The following is a 20,225-nucleotide window of genomic DNA, read 5'->3' on the forward strand; positions in this document are numbered from 1 at the left end:
CATCTCCTAGACATGACCAGGACGAGTGGAGCACAGCCCGCATAGTAACTCTCACATCTTTTGATGCCCTTCATCGCCTTCAGAAGGACACTCGATTCGACCGTCCTTTCACATGAAAATAATATCCCCTGTTCCGCAATAAAAATGTCTCTCCAAGCGGGGAAATCTCCTGTAGGCAGATGCATCCCATCAGCAGTCGCCCAAGTATTTCCCCCACCCGGACAGCAGAGAACTCCGGGCACTGTCTGATCAATCATTCATTAATCTATGAAACTGCCTGTCGTCTTCAATGCGAACAAGTATTGACGTCCTCAAGGCACAGCTCCAGCAACCACAATGGGTGTCCACGAAGCATTTGAATCGCCGCCTCCAAAATGCGATGGCTGCGACGTGACCTTCCCCGAAGCGCATATCATGCTTGCAACCATTAATCGACCCCGGCAGCTCAACTCGATACCCTACGCACTCCATTGGCAGATGGACGCACTGTTCAAATGGTTCGACAACGAGCCATCGCTGCGCGTGGCCATCATCACAGGCACGGGTACCCGGGCGTTTTGCGTCGGGTCAGACCTAATCGAGATGCAACGAGTGAAAAAGTCAGGCGACGATTCGTGGAAGGCCGAGCCGTACAAGTACACGCACCCGACGACTGGCTTTGCAGGGCTGAGCAGGCGGGAAGGGAAGAAGCCCGTCGTGGCTGCGGTCAATGGCTACGCGTTGGGTGGAGGGTGGGAGATCGCTCTGAACTGGTGCGTCCACGCCGTCCCTTGTTAGAAGAATGAAACGCACGGCTAACGTTGGATGAGCGAGTAGTGATGTGGTAATTGCCGCTCGAAATGCCCAGTTTGGTCTCCCAGAGGCCAAGGTTGGGCTGTATGCCTACGGAGGCGGTCTTCCTCGACTCATTCGAACGGCAGGGCTGCATGTCGCCAGCGAGATCGCCCTCAGTGGACGATCCATCACAGCGGAAGAAGCACTCCAGCGTAATCTCGTCAACTACATCTCGAAGAAACCGGAGACGCTCATTGACGAGGCTATCGAGATCGCCCGAGGCATCGCGGCAGTATCGCCAGACGCGATGATCATTACGAGGTCAGCCTTGAGGGAGGCATGGGAAATTCCCAGTGTCGAGAGAGCATTTCAGAACACCCATGAGAGATTCTACGAGAAGATGATGGCGGGTGAAAACTCGAGTGAGGGATTGGCTGCGTTCCAGGAGAAGAGGCCGCCGAGGTGGAAAGCATCGAAGCTGTAGTCTCTATCCTCTGGCCTCTGGCCTCGTAGCATTTCATACGATAGTGGTATAATATACACTGTGACAGGGCTTGCATTGTCGCTGATAAGCCAACCTTGCTGGGCGAGACAATGCTCGGTGCTGGATGGACGTGCTGCTCCGATACTGAATTCCTTCAACGAGGCTGTACCTCAGAATGCGAAAATCTGTCAAGCCAATAATATTGGACACTCAGCTGCTTTGAGATAAAGCGCCAGCCTCACACATGCTTTGGCTCTGGCTAGTCACTAGGTCATTAATGCATTTGACGGGGTGGCGGGGGTGCCTTGACAGTGGTACCCTGCATATCCCCCTTCTGCCACAAGAACCCTTCCCACTTGACAGGAAAGAGTGTCTTTCCATTTCAAAAGCACGCGGGTGAAAGGACCACAACTCCAAAAATGCGTGAGTTTCTCTCAGCATCAGCATACGTCATGAAGAGTAATTTCTGTCTTGGTAAGGGGATCATCTCACGCTCCATTGCCACCAACTCATCCCCCACCAGCTCCTCCCGCGTAAAACCCCGCCACGCCAACCACATGCCCACAGAGTTCTGGAGAAGGTCACCAACTGCACAGCAATGCGCCGAGGGAGGCACGGCAAGGTTTCATTTAAAGATGATACGGTTGCACGGGGCGCGTCGCGTAACATAGGCGCATCCAGGGTTGATAGCAAAAAGCGACAAAGTGACAGCTCATCCCGTCCTACAAGAATACCAAAGTCAAGAATAGAAAGAAAAGGTCGAGAGCCAGAAAATGTCGTTCCCGGTACGTGGAAAGAATGCTGTCGTGACGGGTGCCGGTTCAGGTATGTATACATGTATGTAACGACCCGAGTTCTTTTGTCAAGTCTGCAGTCTAGAACTCCAGAGGCAAAATCCTTTTACTGTGTGTCTGGCGAACCTGTTGACCAGATTGGCCAAACCGCTAACAAACCCGTGTGTCCGCGTGAGGTAGGAATCAACCTGGCATTCGCCAAATTACTCGCCAGCAACGGGGCGCACGTCGTCGTTGCCGATGTCCAAGAGACGCCCGCCTTCAAGGAATTCCAGAAAGCCACCACCACGACCAAGGTGCTCTTCCACAAGACGGACGTGTCGAGCTGGAAGGACCTGGAGAGTCTGTTCGCCTTTGCAAAGGCCGAGTTGGGCCCGATTGACGTGCTGTGTAATGGTGCTGGGGTCTTTGAACCGGTTCGCCATCTCTCTCTCCTTTCTTCTTTCTCCAGCCGACGACTTCAAGTCTACTATAAAGTATCCGTGTTTAGACACTCTGACTAACCCTTGCGGATTTGTCCTGGTGCGGGAAAAACAGGACTGGTCTAGTTTCTGGAAAGACACGGAAACGACCAGCTACAAGTCGATCGACATCAACGTGCAAGGGCTGATGAAAGGCACACGGCTCGCGATTCGCGACCAAATCACCCGATCGAAAGGCCGCGGCGGCCACGGGGGCGAGACCGTGGGCGTGATCCTCAACATCTCGTCGCTGGCCGCGCAGTACGCCCTCTTCAACCAACCCCTCTACGCGACCTCCAAGGCCGCCGTGTCGGCATTCACTCGGTCCCTCGCGCCGCTGCACCAGGAGTTCGGGATCAAAGTCGTTGCCGTCGCGCCGGGCATGGTCATGACGCCGCTGTGGAGCGAGAGCCCCGACAAGATGAAGGCCATCTCCGACGACGACGTGTTTGCCACGCCCGAAGAGTTGGCCGAGACCATGCTCCTGCTCGTCGAGAGCGCCGAGTACGAGGGCGGGACAGTCCTCGAGAGGCTCAAGAGTACGACGAGGAGGGTCTTGGTTGATAGCCCATTGCCATCGGGCCCGGGCTCGACCATGAGTAAGATGGAACTGATCTATGAGGATACCATTGCTCTGTTGGAGGCTGAGAGGAAAGGAGGGGTCACGAAATAGTACAATTCTTGCCACAAAGGAACAAAGAGTTGGACGGATTATAAGACATGAAGATTCGTAAAAGTTCAGGTCATGCGTTCACCGTAGCGTATGAACCAATCGTCTCGATCCCGGCCTGGAATACCCGCGTGAACAAGTGTTCCCAATTAAACCGAAAAAGCGTGTCCCAACGTGGTGACTCCAGCGGTGAGTCCCTGACTGCGCCGTGCATGGATAGACACATCTCTCATTCGCTTCGTCCAGTGACAGTACAGATGCGACTTCAACCTCAGACACCGCGCTGGCGATGCTGCATGCGGTTGATTAAGGGATAGTTGCATCTTCTAAGTGAGTGCTGGTGACGGCTCGTAATGTAGCCAGATATTTTACTCCGGAACGGAATGCATTCACTGTGGCTGAAACGTGTTTGTCTCATGCCGATGGGCAGCCTCCTGTTCCTCGATCTGCAACAGCCGGACAAAAATCTCTGATACGTTCGACGCCATCTGCCACACTTTTAGTCGGCGGGTGATGTCCACACTCAGCTGGAGCACTCGACTCGGCGCCTCCGGGTCTTGAACGTCGCCCACACCCTCCAGAAAGGTCTTGCCGCCGTTTTTGATCCAGTCCTTGACGGCCTGACTGGCGCGTTGGGAGCTGCAGAAGGATGGTTCATCCAACTGAATTGACGGCCCCGTGCGCATCGATGCCTGATGAGGACAAAAGTATTTACAGCTCGCCCAAAGTGTTATGCCCGCCAGAAAGACTGACAGAGGTTCGAGGGGTGAGTTGAATGGGTGGCGGCGTTGGAGGTAGCACACCTGCGAGGCATGCCACATCATCTCCCTGATGATTTCGGGGTGTTCGCCAAATGCTGCGATGGTTGCTGCCTCGTCCACGGCCGCGCCTCTGTTGTTGGCGTTTGAGCCAGAGCCTGTAGTGTGGGATAATCTGGTCATGTCAAACACAGAGGCCCGTTTGCGGGCGACGCGAGTGACGAGGTCGACGATCTTCCCTGCGCCAAATATGTGGCTATAGTGTCCGGCGACACCGATGCGAAGGGCGTGGCGAAGGGTGTAGCGGCGCGGATGATCAGCCCAGCTGAATTCATACACGGAGAGGATAGCTCTTGAGAGCTGTGACCGCACAGCGCGACTCACTTCCAGCCCGTTGTTGTCCTTCCAGAGGATATGGTACAGGCCCGAGTCCATTTGCTCCTGGCAAGCGTACAGCTGCTGGCCGAGGCACCGGATCAACAACCGCTTACCGATGTTGTCGAGGGAGCTGATGATCGATGGGCTGGGTTTCTCTAGAAAATCGTGGATGGTCTGCATGGTCGGAGGTCCTCGCGGCGCCGTCTGAAATGGACAAGCCGCCCAAGAAAAGGCGGTGGGCGCATCCCAGTGTAACTGCTCACACGGGAACTCCGGCGGCAGTTCTTCAAGTTTTGTGCACGGGTTCTGTTTTGAAAAGGCCGAGTATAGACAGTCAAACTCCTGAGATTGGACGGGTGGTCAGCTCATGCTGTAGAGTCGCCTGCCTTGTCCTGGAGAGTGCTAAAATTACAGGCGGATTGATGAGACTCACGAATAGAAACCATCCCAATCTCTTGACTTGCTCTTTGCTCACCCAGTCGAGCCACGTTTGAAATGTGTCTCGCTCAGACGACTCCGTTTCACTACGCGAGACATGTAGTCCTGTGCTGTTCATCTGCCGAGCTATGCTGATGAGGCGCGAACGAGAAGCGTCCGTCATCTCGAAAAGGCGTCGCGAGCCTGAGCCCATGGCGTGGAGATGCTGCAGCAATAGGGATACTCCATAGGAAGGAGACCGCAAGAACCGGGGATCATGCTCGCCCTAGGTCAATCCAGGTTAATTACCCCCATGTAATGGATGACGGAGGAGTGGCGCTAACCATCCAAGTAGACGTCCGCCTGCAGAGCTCCGCAAGTGTGTCGGCAAACTCAATGGACCGATCGAGACCAGAGTAGCACGCCCCAATCTGTTGACACATGTTAGCCCTGAAAACCTGAAATCTAAGGAGCGGCCGCAGTGATGACTCACGCAGGCCATGGTCAGCACCAGAATCGTGGGTGCATCGGATATCTTAAATGTCGGCCTATGTATTATAGGCCAGAGCTGGTGCCAACAGGTCAGCAAAAGCGAACAGAACGTGCGGCAGGAGCTGCTTTCCACTCACGTCATGAAAATGGAGAAAGTATAGATCAGTGAAGTGATGAAGAATGTCGGGACCTGGCAGTGATCGTAGTAAATCCACATCCTCCTGCCAAGGTACTCGCACAAGTGGCAGACTCAGGAGTTGGATGATACTTGATAGTTTCTTGTCATCCAGTTTTCCAAAGGTCCCAAGGAGCTGAAAGTTCTTCCTCGGAGAGCTTGTGCCGCTGACACTGTGGTATTTTTGAGCACTTCTAAGATCCTCAGGATTGAGGACTGGGAAAGTGATCCTTTCCTCCTCTCCTTCAGCTTGGTATTCGTACGGCCAAGTGTTGGCGTCTCTTTCCACCGAGACTGGATCTGGCGCTTCCTCCAGCGGGGTGCCGGCACTTGGATCGTGTGATGCAGATGGAGTTGGTAGTGCTGATGTGTCTATATTCGGGAACGTGGCCACCGAGTCTCCTTTGTCGAGCGAGAGGCTAGTGTCAGTGTTTGCCCCTATGGCATTGTGATTCATGGCTTTACTGTCTCGCATCATCTGTTGGACCCTTGCGGACCTGTTCGGGTCCTCCAAACCTTGCATTGGAACGTCCGGGACGCTCAAGTCTGGTGGCATGCTATAGGTATTCGCCAGGGTCTCCGAGTTCATCCAACTGAGGAGCGAGAAGTTACTGTCAAAATCTATCTTGCGTCAATCAAAGTCTTGGAGAAGGACAAACATATCCGTCGTTAGATGCCATGCATACCATTGAAAGAGTAGAACCCATTATCAAACAACGGCTGGACTCCAGGAAACGATGTCATGAGGTCCGAATCCTGATGGAACGCGTTGGGGAAGTTTGACCGATTATTATTATTGCGGTCAGACACTGGAGCTACGCCCACATTGTGTAACTCGGACGATGTTGCATTCAAAAGCATTTCCCATTGTGAGTCGAGGGTGTCACCGGCGAGCTGAGAAGGTAGCTCGGAAGGAGGCTCTGGGATGATTTGACTGCGCTCGGATGCAGCACTCTCTTGCGGGAAGCTGTTACTCGAGTCGGCGTTGGTCTGAGCCTCGGAATCAGCTGAACTAGCAGACCTTTACAGAGTCAGCTGGTAAGGAGATGCAGAAGGTAGACGGTAAGTACGCCTTGTTTGGAGCTTGTTTCGAGGTCTTCCTCGGTCGTCCCTTCGGTCGCGGCTCGCAATGAATTCCATGAAGCACGCGGTAATGCCGCACCAGCACATCCCTAGGCACGTCAGATCCAGCCGAAAACAACCGCCGCAACTTAGACTGACCTCCTAGAAAACCTCCTGCCACATGCCGTACACGCAGAGTCGAACGCACCACGCTCTGAATGAGCGGTAAGACGATGACGTTCCAGGTGATCCTGTCGAGATAGAACTTGACCGCAGTCTTCACAGGTATGGGACTTGCTCTTAGAACTCCCTGCGCCAGCGGGCATCTTGACACAAAGATTAGGGCAATGTTGGTTTTTTCCTTCTCTGTGGAATTTCGAGCCTTGCCCACTATTTTTGTTATATTGCGCGAAAGGTTTGAATGTCGAGGAGGCTGGCGGGGTTTTTAAAGGAGGGCGGCGGACTTTTTGTGAGCCAAGGAAAGTGTTCCAGCCGGGGCCACGCGGCTTCTCCGGATTTCATGTTTGATTTCAGGGTACGAGGCACTAAAGCGGGATCCCCGCAGTTCCTCTGGCTTGGCCTTGGAGGTGTCAGACCATGGGCGATTGTGAGGTTTAGCGGACAAAGTACTTGTAAGGGGGCGTTCCACGTGTGTCAGTGATGTACTAGGTACTCGGTACAAGTATCGAGCATTTGTAAGAGCTGCCACTGTCCAGCGGCTAGCTTCTCACGTGCTTAGCGCATCACTAATGAAGCGCTGTCACGTGCCCTCGAAGCGACAACCTCGTGACAGAGTTCAGCCTTGTGATATTTGATGGCCTCATGACATGGTTCATATATCTCTATGAATTTTGAGGCCTAAAAGTGATGCCTGGACCAGAGACTCACTAGAACTCTTTCAGGATCCCATGCAAGAGTGAATACCAAGAGGTCTATTCACCTTGATAGTCACTTTGTTCCACATGTTGAGATCTCATGATGAAAGAGTGACAAGGGACATTAACCAGTTTCCGTGAATTACTCTCATCGTTGCTACTGCTATTGCTCACTTACTCTTCACGACTTCGGCCCAGTTTCCTAGTCGCGTTAGACTCTTTCTACCAAGTTTGAGTGACACGGCTTTGCCCAGATATATGAAAATGAAATCTGTTCCTCTCAGTTGTCTGAAACTTTTTTACATTGCCGTTATTTCTGTTTACATTCCCCGTCTAGATTCACCGCTCGGCCAAACATCACTTAACGAGCGTCACTCAGTCACCATAATTACCGCGACACTAAGGAAAGAGTCGCGGTGATGGCTAGAAACATGTATAATTGCGGCACTGGCAGCTTTATTTGGGTGACACCTCTACGCGAACGAAAAGTGCCTGCTCAGTACAACATGGAAGGTTCATTCGGTGGCCCAATCTATTCCCCCCTCCACAATACCTGGAAGAGACCTCTGCAGGTGGAGGACTCAGGCGAGGTGGTCCTGGAGGGAAAGAGTGCCATATCACAAGTCTCACACCTCGGATCAAATATCAACCAGGTCAACAAGGTTTGCTTCGAAACATCCACCCACAACCTCAAGAGTGGCTAATCGTTCTAGGCACTGGAACACATTGGAAGCGTCTCAATGGCAGCCGGAAAGCTCTATGCCACCGTCTGGCTAGGCGAAACTGCAACTTTCAGCGAGGTCTTCATGTCGGGCTTCTGGTTGGATGGTGACAAATTCCTGACCTGCGCCCACCTTCTGGACACGATCGAAGGGACGAACATCTCCCGCACATTGACACTCCTCCAAGACCCAACACCGACTACACGGGCTGCATTTGTCAATGTCTCGAGAGTCTCAAGAGACCATGACTACACCGGTAAGCTACAGGAACTGATCTTCCATTTTGAGGCCGTACTAACTGAATTGAGATGCAAATTCATGGCCAGTTTACCTCATTCATCATGACCGCGCGTCCGATCTTGCTGTTTTCCGTCTGAAACCAGATGCTGGCAAAGAGAAAGGGCAGCCTCCGCATTCCGTTGACTTGAAGTCCCTGGTTTCGATCTATGCCGGGGAACCCTTCAACGAGTCCAACCCTCTGAGCAGCGAAGCTATACTGTACCCAGAGCTCTTCGCTGCCTACTACCCGGGTATGCAGTGCACGGTTACGGAGGCCCACCTGAACCAAGATAGGAAGGCTGGTGCGCAAGCTGCCAATGTCGAGGACGCATGGGATTGGATGAGCCGCGAAACAATGAGCCGGGCGAAGGGGAATGGGAAACATTGTGTGACCAAGAGCATAGTGAGATCCCCACCACATCGACATGACTGATCTGTCACTAACATTGCTACTAGAAATATGCAGAAACGTTCGTTGCCAACACCCGAAGTGTCGCCTTTGGCAGAATCATCACATCTTCCTCTTCCCCAGTCCTAACACAAGAACCCTCGAGCATGACTCACCTCAAAAACTGCGACATCGTGGGATATTGGGGTTGCTCTGGGGGTATGGTCTGCCAGTACCGAATCGCTAGAAATGGTTTCGAGCCAAAGGTCGTCGGATTGTGTAAGTTTCCCACTTAGACTCGTAAGCCTCCAAACACCAAATGCTAACATTCAAAAGTTCATGGCGAAGACACCGAAAATAGCTGCAACAATATCTTGATCTTCACCCCTGCAGGTGTAAGTGAGCTTCAGAAACTGCTGCGTAGTCATGCATAGCTATTCGCTGGCCTCAAGAAATGTCAGGCAAAGGCATTTTCCCATCCTCGAGCATACCCGACAAGTCAAAACATTCCACGACAACGAAGGCCGGTCAAATACTATGAGAATACATCTGTACGTGCGACCGAAGGAATTGAGAAACTGTCATTGACAAGAAGGGAAAACAAATTGAGGCAGAAGTGCGATGGAACGCACACACACCAAGAGACAAAAACAAAGAAAAGAAGCAAAAAAGGAAACAAAACAAACAAGAACAACCCCTCCAAAAGCAGAAAACCAGAAGGGAAGAAAGGAAGGGAAAAAAAAAGCGAAGTGACATTTTCCATTTCGGATACCAGATCACACAGACTTGGATAGTGCCATGAAGCTTCTATTCAATCGGGGGAACTCAACACCGTGCTTTGGTCAGTGACAGCGACAATGGCGATAGATGATAGACCTGCCATGGAGAAATCAAGGTTTGACACCGACCAGTCTCTACTCGACACACCCATCAATGCATCGATTGGCCGGAGTCTTCTCGGTGGCTTTGCTGGGGCAGGCCATAGGAATGCAGGCGTGATCGGGAAAGGTAGATTGACCCCAAAGAAACGCGTGCGTCAAGGCATTCAGCCCGGTGCATTTGACTCAATCTGATTCAATTGCCAAAAGAATAACTAGGTGATTCACGTCATGCGTCAATCAGTTAGGTCAGAGACGGATGGACTTCCAGTCAGACGTTTGGCAATAACTATTAGATCCTGACATGCCGCCCACATAATTGAGCTCCCACGCAAAGATATTGTTTTCCCTCTTTTTTTTCTTTTGCGTAGAGTTTCCTTCCTTTTCTTCTCCTCTCTACTCTATGATCTCGCTCCAAAGCTGGCATCGAGAGCTTCTCTTTGACAATGGTCCAGACCCAGCCCAGTGACGATGGGATATATTCTAACTGGGCCAAGAGCCTGTGAGAATCTTGCTCTTGCCTTTACCCAGCTGAAGAGGAGTCTGACCGGACCCATTCTCCAATCTCTTCCAGTCAATGCACGCGACCAACTGTATCTTGCGCCTGCCAGTGAAGCGTGCCGAGACGAGCTGTCCCTTCTTCCATTCCATATCCACCACGATGCCGCCGCGGGCACAAACCCCTGTGACACGTCCGACGTCCTCCCAGTCGCGCGGTAAGCAAGGGAGGAGATCAACGTAGCCGTCTTCGTGGCTCTGGATCAACATCTCGGCAATGCCCGCCGCGATGCCAAAGTTGCCGTCGAACTGGAATGGCGGGTGGTCGCCAAAGCGGTTGGGGAGGGTCGAGTGTTGCAGAAATTATGGACCAGCTTTTTTTCCTCACTGTTTTAAATACGTGGGGAAATGGAGAGGAACCCTTTGCTACTTTATACGCAATACGGACCGGATGTTCACACTAATAAAGGATGGACTCGATGGAATCAGCCAGCCACATGAATGTCAAATGATGTGGGCAAAATCATAGGTCAAGTCAGCCATTGTTCGATCCAACGCCCCGAGTATGTACTCCAGATGCCATGATATGTCCTCTGCAGGGTCCTTAGCCGTACAAGCATAACTACCACTCGAATCTAGCGCCTAAGCTGTGGTGCATTGAAATCGTCGGTGATCATTTTGTTATAGTCTCCACAGGCGATGGCGACCCACGGTTCAAAGAAGGGATCGAGCCCACCGGCCCGAGGTATTTGACATATCGAGTTAGCGTGGTCCTTGGCCAAGACCGGATATTATGCGCTCGCCTCGTCCTACCCTTGTATGCTCACACCCACGAGGCTGTACGCCCTTTCGGCGTGAGAGGTTATGCCAGTCCGCAAGAGAAATGTCTAGGCTGGGCCTGGTGGCTTGGAATCACTGCGGGAAACCCTCCTAGCATTGCTCCCTATTTTCTAGATGCCGTTGTTCCCCATTCCACCCACGTGACTCTCACAGTTTGGCCTTGTCCCGTTTCCAATACTGAAGGTCAGGGTGGCCCGTCTCAAACAATTCCTTCTTCAGTAATAGCTTGGGTACCTTGAAGGTGTTGGTCTTCTTCAACTCGGGCACTACGCGAAGAACCGTGGGGAGTTTGTAATATGACAGTCTGTCCTTCAAGAAATCTCGTAGATCCACCAACGAGAGTGATTGCTGCCCCTAGAACCATGGTTAGCCGTTTCTGAGGGTTCCCTAGCGCATTAGAGCGACAAACCTCTTTCAAAACCACGGCCGTTGCTATCCGCTGACCAAGCTCTGCATCATCGACACCGACCACGATTACTTCCTGAACCTTCGGATGCTCCAAGATCTCGCGCTCAATATCAATGGCCGAGATCTTGTACCCGCCTGACTTGATGACTGTGGAGACGCGTCAGCTTGGAGTGACCTTATGATCTTCACCGTGCTTACTGTCCACAGAACTGCGCCCTTTCAGGAAATAGAGGTCTCCCACTCTCTCCGCAATGTCCCCAGTCTTGAAGAATCCGTCATCCGTAAGAGCTTTCCTGGTCCCTTCGATGTCGTTGATGTATCTGACAGCGATGGTTATATATGATCAAGATTGAATCAAGGGGGGAGGACATACTTTGAAAACATGAATGGAGAGCGGACGTGGACCTCTCCTTGATCGCCTCCTTCGAGATATGATTCTGTCCCCGGATTCTTGATCCCGACCGAGCCCTAATATCATACAGCATCAGCTTTGAATTCTCTTCTTCTTCTTCTTCCCCTCCACCTCAGATCGGAGCGGCTAGAGGACTCAGTTGGTATCCTACTGGGACGAACGTCATTCCCTTCAGGTTTGAGAAAGGGTTGCCGAATTCCGTTCCGCCGTATCTTTCCAGGATGTGACGCCCGTCACACAGCGTAGCCCATTTTCGAGACGCATGGACAGGCAACGCCGCAGACCCACAATGAAGCTGGTCGATGCTACAGAGTGCTCGGCGGTATTCTTCTCTTTCTTCAACATCAAGTTTCATGAGGACGTTGTCCCAGTGCTGCAGGAGGCGGATGAAAACCGTCGGCACGGCGGAGAACGACGTGATGTTTCCACGCCGGATCCGATCCCAGAGACCCGGTATGTCCAGTTTGGCGCTCGTAAACTCCACACAGCCACCCCCTACAAGGGTCGGGACTGTGTTGACCATCAGACCCGTGGCATGGTGCGTAGGGAGGCTTTGGAGACTGGTGAAACCGGGTCCGATGTTATTCCGCCACCCTGCGGCTAGAGCAATCGCAATGACATTGTATCTCCTCATGGCTGCTCCCTTGGGTCGACCCGTACTGCCGGAAGTGAAGATGATGAGACCTGGCTTGTTTGGGTCAGGTGCTTTGCCGGAAGAAAAGACCAATGAGCGCAGGTCTGTGGGCGTGGTCTTGATACAGCTATCCACAAGCACAACGCGGTAATCGTTTTCAACGCCCGGGCTACCAGTAATACTTCGGCACAGGTCCTCATGGCGTGCAGAACACACCGTGGCATGTGCGCGTGAGGTTTTGGCCGCATGGATGAGTTCCTCGAAAGAGATGTGAGGACCTTGTGCACTGTTAGCTTCTGCCGTAAGATCCATGATGGAAGGTGACTTGAAGAGCTCACTTTGAGGCACAACGATGGCCCCTAGGCACATCACAGCAAAGAACGCAACGACAAACTCGTAACCTCTTGCGACAACGAGCACACATATCTCATCTCCCCTCCGAATCATCTCCGTCGATTTAGCCGTAAGCTGCTGGCGAATGAGGTTTCTGGCCGCCACGACATCGCTAAAAAGCTGGTGGTAGCTGATCTCATGATTGTTGTGAGGGTCCCTCACTGCTGTCGTGTTTTGATTGAGGGCCAAAAAGTACAGCCTGTGAAACAGCAGATCATGAGGAAGGACATTCTCTCCCTCGTGTGGTGGAAAGAAATCTGTTCGGTCAAAGGTTGCCGGATCTAGGTTGGTTGTCACCATTCTTGTAACAGGAGGGACAACCGTCAAAGTGTGAAGGCGAAGTCAAACGCTGGATTATCAACAACCTAAGACAGGGAATGCTCTGTTGAATAACACGGGAGAATCTACGGAACGTCGATAAAGGGATAGAAATATAGACGCTGCGGAGTACTGCAGCTTATCAAAACAACCAACAGATTGTTGCCCCCAGAAAATGAAGCGGCGATATTTGGCTGTTGTAGAAAATACCGAGCTACATAGAGGTACCCCGCGGCTTGCAAATCTATTCGCCGCAGACTCGGGACGTAATGATCCAATCCCGGCGGTTGACTCGTGCGTAGCCCAGGATAATGGGACGTATACCGAAGGCCTCCTGCCACTGTTACTAGTACTAATTTGCGACAATATTGGGCGGCCCCTTTACGAGAGATACGGACGATCAATCTTGCCCAGTATTCTGACTTTTACAGGTATCTGTGTTCTTCGTCCTTGCGCTTTTCTCTCATTGTGAGGGAAATCTGACATGATCGTGTTTTCTACGACTGAAGTAAAACCACGCGATGAGAGGTAAGACTAATATTCAAATACGCTGCTTCAACTGCCTGCGGCCGCCTATTTCTGACTCATGGACCCCAAGTATTGAGCCGCTTGATCAATCAGATCTTGGCCCGGACCGGCTGGCTCGCTGTCCGGTGGTGAAGATACGACACTTGCTGCAACTGACGCGATGCTTCGCCGACGAGCTCATTCCGCAAGAGGCCATAGACTCCCATCTTCGCCCTCGGAGCAATCTCCCGGGCCTTTTCCACCGCTCGTGGCAACAACTGGTCTGGGTCTACCGCTTCGTCAATGACGCCGTCCACAACGGCCGTGTCCGCCGTCCATCTGTGTGCTTCCAACAGCATCTTTCTCGCCACCTGGGGGGCGAGCTTCAGCCGGGGAAGATAGCCGATGCCATCGAAATGCAGGCCTAGGTTTACAGGCGGCATGCAGAAGTACCCTCTTTTCCGGTTCATCAACCGATAATCGCAGGAGAGTGAGAACGGACATGCTCCACCGAAGGTGTGGCCGGTGATCGCGGCGATGGTCGGATATGGATAGTCGAGGAGGGTTGCGAGCAAAGGGAAAAATCCATCTGCCGAGGACGTAGGATCCCGCGAGGCTTCTTCAAGGTCGACGCCGGTGCAGAAGAATTTATCGCTGGAGCTGGTGATGATAACGGCGCCCGGCTTGTCAGGGCCCAGCAGGACCTTCTCGATGTATCGAAGGGCGGAGATGATGTTTTGCGCGCTCTCGATATTCAGCCGGTTCTCTGGAGGTTTATTCATTGTAACCACGTAAACCCCAAGCGCACTATCGGCTGGCTCGATGGAGACATATTTCCATTTAGGAAGCGGGGAAGTCATGTTTTGCACGCTGCGGCAATAAAGACCTTTTTCAGAGCTGAATGAGAGACTCAGTGGGAAGGGGCAGTCCAACGGTGGGAAAATAAACAAGTGTGTGAAAAGAGTCAGACATCCAAGATGCGAGGGAGCTGGCCTTCTGCATCTATCCCGCAGCTGTAGACGCTAGACTCTTGGACGGGGTCATTGGGAACCACAGCCTAGGCACACCGGCTTTCGGTGATTCGTTCAAGTTGGCATCCTGGCATTGCCGCCCGGCGAGCGGAGTTTTGTGCGCTTCTGCCGAGGTGATTTTAGGTGTTAATACTCGGTATAGACCCTCATACCACCCCGACGACGAATCATGACCATCAGCCCCAGACAGATGCTCCACGCTCCCCTCAACCCCGCCTTTCACTAGTGCATACACACCGTCGACGATGATCCCCGGCCGGCCCGGCCCCCAAAGCGCACGTCTATGGAGAACGAGGTCCCACACTGTCTACGCTTGTCACGCTCAAGTCACCAGATCAACAAATTGTCAACTATTATACCTCCAACCATTCTTAGTTGACGACGTTCTGTCAGGTCGCTGCCTTCTCCCAGGATCATGTCTGACTTTTCAGCAACTGTGAAGCCGGCTGAACCTCCAGCGCCCCGCATTTTAGCAGCAGAGCGGGCAAATACAAACATTGATATTGGTCGACTGTCTTATCATCTTCTGCACCGCAATGGGTTCCGTGAGCGTCAAAGGCGGATTGTGGATGTCCTGGAGAATCATCCTCTCTTCTCCAAGAAGAATAACCTGAGTATGTCTCGGCTGGAGCGGTTTCACGTGGGTCTGGCACAGGCAAAGGAACTCAGGCGGATTTCTAGGCGCTACGGATGGTCCGAAGACGATGATAGAGTGGCCGAATATCTCCTGGACGAGGTTTCGCCCTTTGCGCTCTCCAACACTATGTTCCTGGCATCGTTGAGGCAGCAATGTGACGATGAGCAGAGGGCCTATTTGGTCACCTAAGATCGAGAACTGGGAGATTGTTGGCTGCTATGGCCAGATGGAACTTGGTCATGGCAGCAACGTTCGGGGGATCGAAACTGAGGCCAGATGGAACCCTGAAGGCAGGTATTATGTTCTTCACAGTCCTCACCTGACCGCAGAGAAATGGTGGAACGGGATATTTAATTGAGCTGATTGCCGTGATCTACCTCGTCTCTCTCTCACCGACCCACACGCTCGTTTAATCACCGTATCCACATTGACTGGCTTGGTATACCAAGTCGAGCTACGGTGTACCAAGTCAACCTCCTCCACCAAATCATTCTAGAGACGGCAGATCTGTTGTGATAGTTGGTCGCGCAGGCGAGGATGGCGACCAGCCATTTAAAGATAACGATAAGACCCACGCCGACGACGAATTCACTTCGACGGCCAGAGCACCGGAGGAGGAATGCCGAGAGAGCGGCACTGACAAGGCCCAGGGTGCTGTTGCCAATAGTGATGCCAAATGCTTGTTATGTGGTGATGTTGAGCTCTTTCAAACAAGTATGTGGTATTCGTGGCGAACCTGGCAAAGTCCTGACAGAAGAAATTCGTGATGACGATTCCAGTGCGTCGAAGGTTGGACCCTCTGAAGCACTACTCGATGCCAGAGTCCTTCTCTATGCATTTACTCGTACAGGACCGTCTTTTGCACCATAGCCAGGGTTCTTTGCGGGTCGATGTGGGGAGATTTGCTACTGAGGTGTCTGAGGGACTTTTCTACATCTTCCATCTTCCCTTGGCGCACTAGCCACTACGGAAGTATACAGGGTCTTATAAGCAGTAGTGGGGACTAAGTGTATAGGTCCACCGCTTTAGGAAGGGCCCGTCCAGTAGATCATCTCAGCTCTGCCTGTCTTCTCAATGCCCCTGACTAGTCTTCCCAAAGCGGTAAAGACATGATTCTGCAGATTACCTCGTGTATACTTTCCGGAGATCTTCACGGAAAAGGAGTAAGCTCTGAGGGAGGAAACGGACTTCCTCTCTTGCAGGGGTAGGAATCGTCGTAGGCACGAAAGAAACTCTTTGAATGTTTGAATGAAGCTAACTAGGGAGCGACCAGCGCTCGGCTATCTGATGGCACGAGATGCCAAGGCGCTAACCTATTCTGATGTTAGGCGTGCCAATAGGAATGTACCCAGATCCCACTAGTCCCGGCCCACACTTTAAGTGACGCTATATATGTACTAACCTATTTTAACAACCGTTTGCTCACCACGTTGACATGTCATGTTCAGGAGCTGCCCACAGGCGCAGAGTCTCTGGTGGCTGATGAAAGGCCACTGAGGAGTGTGGACGAGAAGGCGAAGAAGAGGAACGACCACAATCAGGAAGGGATTGAAGGCTGGTTGTGATGAAGAGGGAGGGTTGGTCGAAGGCTGCCTGTGTTCAGCACAGAGATTCACCCGGGTTCCGGTTTGACGCTTTGTTGTTTACCAACAGATCATGGCATAGATCTTCGGCGCAACTGTTATGGGGCCATAGTCTCTTGTCCTTATGTCGGTCGTCGATGGCTTTCTTGCCGATATATTGAAACCAGTATAAGTGGCGGCATTTGATGCACGGTTCGTAGATTTTGAGGATGCTGCCGGCTCCCTTCAGGACGTGAAATGCGCCTCCTTGTGCCCCTTGGTGATTGAAGGCCGTGAAATGTTGGTGTTCCAGCTCGCAGCTCATAGCTCGGCGACGATCCTTCTTCCATTTCCTCCACGCTGCCCTCAATATTGCGAACTCACCTCTTGCCTTTTTCGAGAACAATCCGAAGCGCTTTCTCCGCATCTGCTTCAGATGCTCATTCACTTTCTTCCATCCCTTCTCTTCCGTTTTGCTTCTCCTTTGTCCCGGCACTTTGAAGGATAAGCTCCATTGGGGTGCGGAAGCTGTGATAATCATGCCATCGGACAGAAAGCATATGAAAACCACTCTGGGCAACCCGCAACAGTTTGTCTCTGTGAAGTGTTTGCCGAATTTAGCTTCGAAGGCCAGCATGAGGTCATCTATAATCAATCAGTCACCAAGACATGTCAATGATAATGTTGCCGATTACGTACATATGTTTTCAGGCGCCTCTGGGATAGCCTTGTAGAACAGTTCAAGAAGAAGCTCAATTGCTGACGAGTTGGGTATGTTGTTTGTGCTCTCAGCAATAGCTGTTCGAGGGAGTTTGCCCTTGAGGGAGTTCAAAACCTTCTCAAAGCCGTGGATGGTGTTTGACATATGTTCTGTTGAAAACCCCGACTTCGAGGCATTGTTTTTGAGTGACTGTGCTCCTTTGAAAACGAAATCGAGGGCTTTGACTAGTCGCCGGTATGTCAAGTATTCTTTGAGGCCAGGATTATCTCTAATCAAATCGTTCGCACACTTGGCAATGCTGCACATGTTGTTCAAGCCCGCGGTAAGGATTTTGAGATTCTCATCGTTGGAGAGCCCATTGCCTTCCGTCGTCCAAAAGTTTTCCACCGAGTTGATAATGCTCTCTGAATAGGAACCAGCCATAATGATGAGAACGAGAATGATAATGATAATGATAATGCGAAGGATAATGAGAAGGGATGTAGAACACTCGCATCTCGACGCCGGAGCACTTCTTTTGTATACAGCGTACCATCCATGGCTCAAGTATGAGCATTGTTCTATCGTGAGACAGCTCACGACCATTATCTGAGCACTCGCTTTGTTGAAGTGGTGGCTAGGATGAGACATCTGCCTATCTCACAGCTTCGACATGCAGATCTTGATCCAGGTCTCTAGTCTCCATCGAAACTTTTGATGCAGCAGGCTTTGTCCCAGAATAACTTGACTCGGAAGTTGCGGAAAGAATGTTTCAACTTCTGGCCTCACTGTCAGCTGTAGGTTGAGAATCACTCCTTTAATCGTGGGTCTAGCCCCCTGGGTACGGACTTTTCTCATAGCAGATACGGGAAACTGTCGCACCCGGGATGTGTTCAAGTGAAGTGTCTGAGAGCATTAATTTCCTTCCCGAAATATGGAAGACAACCTCAAAGGGTACTGGTGGTGGGAGCATTTACTTTCCATTTGATCTGTTTTAAATGCACAAAGAGTTTGTTCTTTTCTAATTGACATCAAAGTACTTCGCACCAATTCACTGGGATTCTAGACTAACTTGACTCATTGGGGCCATTGTGGAACCGACTTGTCTAGAGACACTGTTCCAGTCAAACAGTGCCTAGACTTTGATTTGCAGCCTCGTGCGGCTTGCACCTGAAGAAAGCTCTCACCAGGCTGCAGATGCGTAGAATCTCAGGCAGGCAATGGTGACACACTAAGCCATGAGCGTCCTTTCACCACTCCGTTTTCTGCAAGATAGCTCTGGAAGCTGGAGTCCTCTGCGATGTGAATTTGCGGGGCCTCGGAGTCTTGAAACCGCGATACCTTTGGAAGGCTGGAGAAGTCAACAGCCGGCCCCCGATTTTGCCGATTGGATCTAGAAACTAGTTTGCCGGCATCGAGCTCACTCAGACCCAAGCCTTTGGGGAACCAAAGATTCGCTGACCCCAAACGGAATGCTTCGGCTCCCTCCATATTGTTCCCCTCCCCAAGTCGCAAGCGTAGGCGTATGTTTCGTTCTTTGTTGTCTAGAAATTCGTATACAGGCGTGTCTGAATGAATATCCGCCTCAGAGTCACACTCACCAAACCTCTCCCAGCCCAAGTAGCGATCCACCACCATCCAAAAGCTCTTGTCAACTGGATGGAAGACCAGATGAAATGAACTATAACCGTCATGGTCTTTTCCCTTTCCCTTTTCAAAGCATGTCACTCTTCCCACAGGGAGGACGAACCGCAGCGGGAGAATAGGTTCTTCGGTGTCAGAGTTGCGCTCTATTTGAAGAGCTGGGTTGAACTCATGAATAAGCCACCTGGTCTCCTCGCACTTATCCTCGATAGTTTCTTCGTCAGAGCTGCTTGCTTCGTCAGAGCTGCTTTCTTCGTAAGAGGTGGTTCTTTTTTCGTAAGAGGTGGTTTCTTTGTCAGAGCTGCTTGCTTCGTCAGAGCTGCTTTCTTCGTAAGAGCTGCTTTCTTCGTAAGAGGTGGTTTCTTTGTCAGACCTAGTTGCGTAGGGGGTGTTCATCATAGATAATCCAGACTCCCAGACAAGCAAAAACTCATGGGTTCGCGTCTGAAGGAGAGGTAGTGAACATTCAAATTCCGTTTCTTTCATAATCTCGCCAAGAAATCTGTCAAAATAAATTTGGTTGTCTTGAGTGAAGTCGATCCGGTGAAGCCATTGAAGAAGTTCTTTGAAACAACCATGCCAGTAGGATGGAAGCCGGTACGCTTTCTCTAGCCTGCTAAGTATCCTTCTGTGCTCAAGTCTGGCCTTATACGACATCACTCGGTGGCCGGGAGGAGGTATATACTTGAAATTATTGCAGAGACGAGCAAATCTTTTCCCGAGAATCTGGGGCTGGTGAAGTTTGATGGAATTGAGATATTTGAAGGCATCGGGAGGTAAGACTGTTTCGTCCTTTGCTTCGTCTCTTGTAGAAGCCATCGTGGCTTGATTCTTGCAAGACACGAGAGGATTGGGAGGGACGATCAAGATTTCGACTTGCAGGGTTGGATACGAATGGGATTGAAGTGATCAAGGTATTTTGGCAAAAGGGAAGAGATTACAAATGTAGAGAAGTAGCAGAGTCAAGATCCACGAGCACGAGAAGACAGTAATAATAGGCAATGAAACAGATAGCTGGAATTCCTGGAGTGCCG

The 20,225-nt window shown here is 51.5% G+C and overlaps 9 protein-coding genes across 9 annotated transcripts; 4 read left to right on the forward strand and 5 right to left on the reverse strand.

Moving 5' to 3' along the window:
- Positions 1-336: 336 nt before the first annotated feature.
- AYO20_02784 (hypothetical protein) lies at positions 337-1,258 on the forward strand (the record flags this gene model as incomplete). Its single annotated transcript, XM_022641088.1, has 2 exons — positions 337-752; positions 817-1,258. The coding sequence occupies 2 exons, from the start codon at positions 337-339 to the stop codon at positions 1,256-1,258; spliced, it is 858 nt and encodes a 285-aa protein (XP_022502963.1).
- A 773-nt stretch (positions 1,259-2,031) lies between these two features.
- AYO20_02785 (hypothetical protein) lies at positions 2,032-3,186 on the forward strand (the record flags this gene model as incomplete). Its single annotated transcript, XM_022641089.1, has 3 exons — positions 2,032-2,083; positions 2,146-2,442; positions 2,504-3,186. 3 exons carry the CDS (start codon positions 2,032-2,034, stop codon positions 3,184-3,186), a joined length of 1,032 nt encoding a protein of 343 aa, XP_022502964.1.
- Positions 3,187-3,572: 386 nt separating this feature from the next.
- On the reverse strand, positions 3,573-6,791 carry AYO20_02786 (hypothetical protein; the record flags this gene model as incomplete). The annotated part of the gene is made up of 9 exons (XM_022641090.1): positions 3,573-4,625; positions 4,753-5,022; positions 5,081-5,167; positions 5,230-5,284; positions 5,366-5,418; positions 5,468-6,024; positions 6,090-6,415; positions 6,474-6,575; positions 6,625-6,791. The coding sequence occupies 9 exons, from the start codon at positions 6,789-6,791 to the stop codon at positions 3,573-3,575; spliced, it is 2,670 nt and encodes an 889-aa protein (XP_022502965.1).
- A 1,289-nt stretch (positions 6,792-8,080) lies between these two features.
- On the forward strand, positions 8,081-9,163 carry AYO20_02787 (hypothetical protein; the record flags this gene model as incomplete). Its single annotated transcript, XM_022641091.1, has 4 exons — positions 8,081-8,318; positions 8,389-8,744; positions 8,798-9,008; positions 9,066-9,163. 4 exons carry the CDS (start codon positions 8,081-8,083, stop codon positions 9,161-9,163), a joined length of 903 nt encoding a protein of 300 aa, XP_022502966.1.
- Positions 9,164-10,090: 927 nt separating this feature from the next.
- Positions 10,091-13,092, reverse strand: AYO20_02788 (hypothetical protein; the record flags this gene model as incomplete). The annotated part of the gene is made up of 6 exons (XM_022641092.1): positions 10,091-10,414; positions 11,180-11,299; positions 11,355-11,500; positions 11,552-11,673; positions 11,727-11,821; positions 11,917-13,092. The coding sequence occupies 6 exons, from the start codon at positions 13,090-13,092 to the stop codon at positions 10,091-10,093; spliced, it is 1,983 nt and encodes a 660-aa protein (XP_022502967.1).
- Positions 13,093-13,727: 635 nt separating this feature from the next.
- AYO20_02789 (hypothetical protein) lies at positions 13,728-14,477 on the reverse strand (the record flags this gene model as incomplete). Its single annotated transcript, XM_022641093.1, has 1 exon — positions 13,728-14,477. The coding sequence occupies one exon, from the start codon at positions 14,475-14,477 to the stop codon at positions 13,728-13,730; it is 750 nt and encodes a 249-aa protein (XP_022502968.1).
- A 586-nt stretch (positions 14,478-15,063) lies between these two features.
- AYO20_02790 (hypothetical protein) lies at positions 15,064-15,474 on the forward strand (the record flags this gene model as incomplete). The annotated part of the gene is made up of 1 exon (XM_022641094.1): positions 15,064-15,474. The coding sequence occupies one exon, from the start codon at positions 15,064-15,066 to the stop codon at positions 15,472-15,474; it is 411 nt and encodes a 136-aa protein (XP_022502969.1).
- Positions 15,475-16,884: 1,410 nt separating this feature from the next.
- AYO20_02791 (hypothetical protein) lies at positions 16,885-17,991 on the reverse strand (the record flags this gene model as incomplete). Its single annotated transcript, XM_022641095.1, has 2 exons — positions 16,885-17,492; positions 17,547-17,991. The coding sequence occupies 2 exons, from the start codon at positions 17,989-17,991 to the stop codon at positions 16,885-16,887; spliced, it is 1,053 nt and encodes a 350-aa protein (XP_022502970.1).
- A 765-nt stretch (positions 17,992-18,756) lies between these two features.
- AYO20_02792 (hypothetical protein) lies at positions 18,757-20,010 on the reverse strand (the record flags this gene model as incomplete). Its single annotated transcript, XM_022641096.1, has 2 exons — positions 18,757-19,091; positions 19,149-20,010. 2 exons carry the CDS (start codon positions 20,008-20,010, stop codon positions 18,757-18,759), a joined length of 1,197 nt encoding a protein of 398 aa, XP_022502971.1.
- Positions 20,011-20,225: the final 215 nt, after the last annotated feature.

Source organism: Fonsecaea nubica (genome assembly GCF_001646965.1).
Source record: "Fonsecaea nubica strain CBS 269.64 chromosome Unknown Scaff12, whole genome shotgun sequence".
NCBI classification, from domain to species: domain Eukaryota; kingdom Fungi; phylum Ascomycota; class Eurotiomycetes; order Chaetothyriales; family Herpotrichiellaceae; genus Fonsecaea; species Fonsecaea nubica.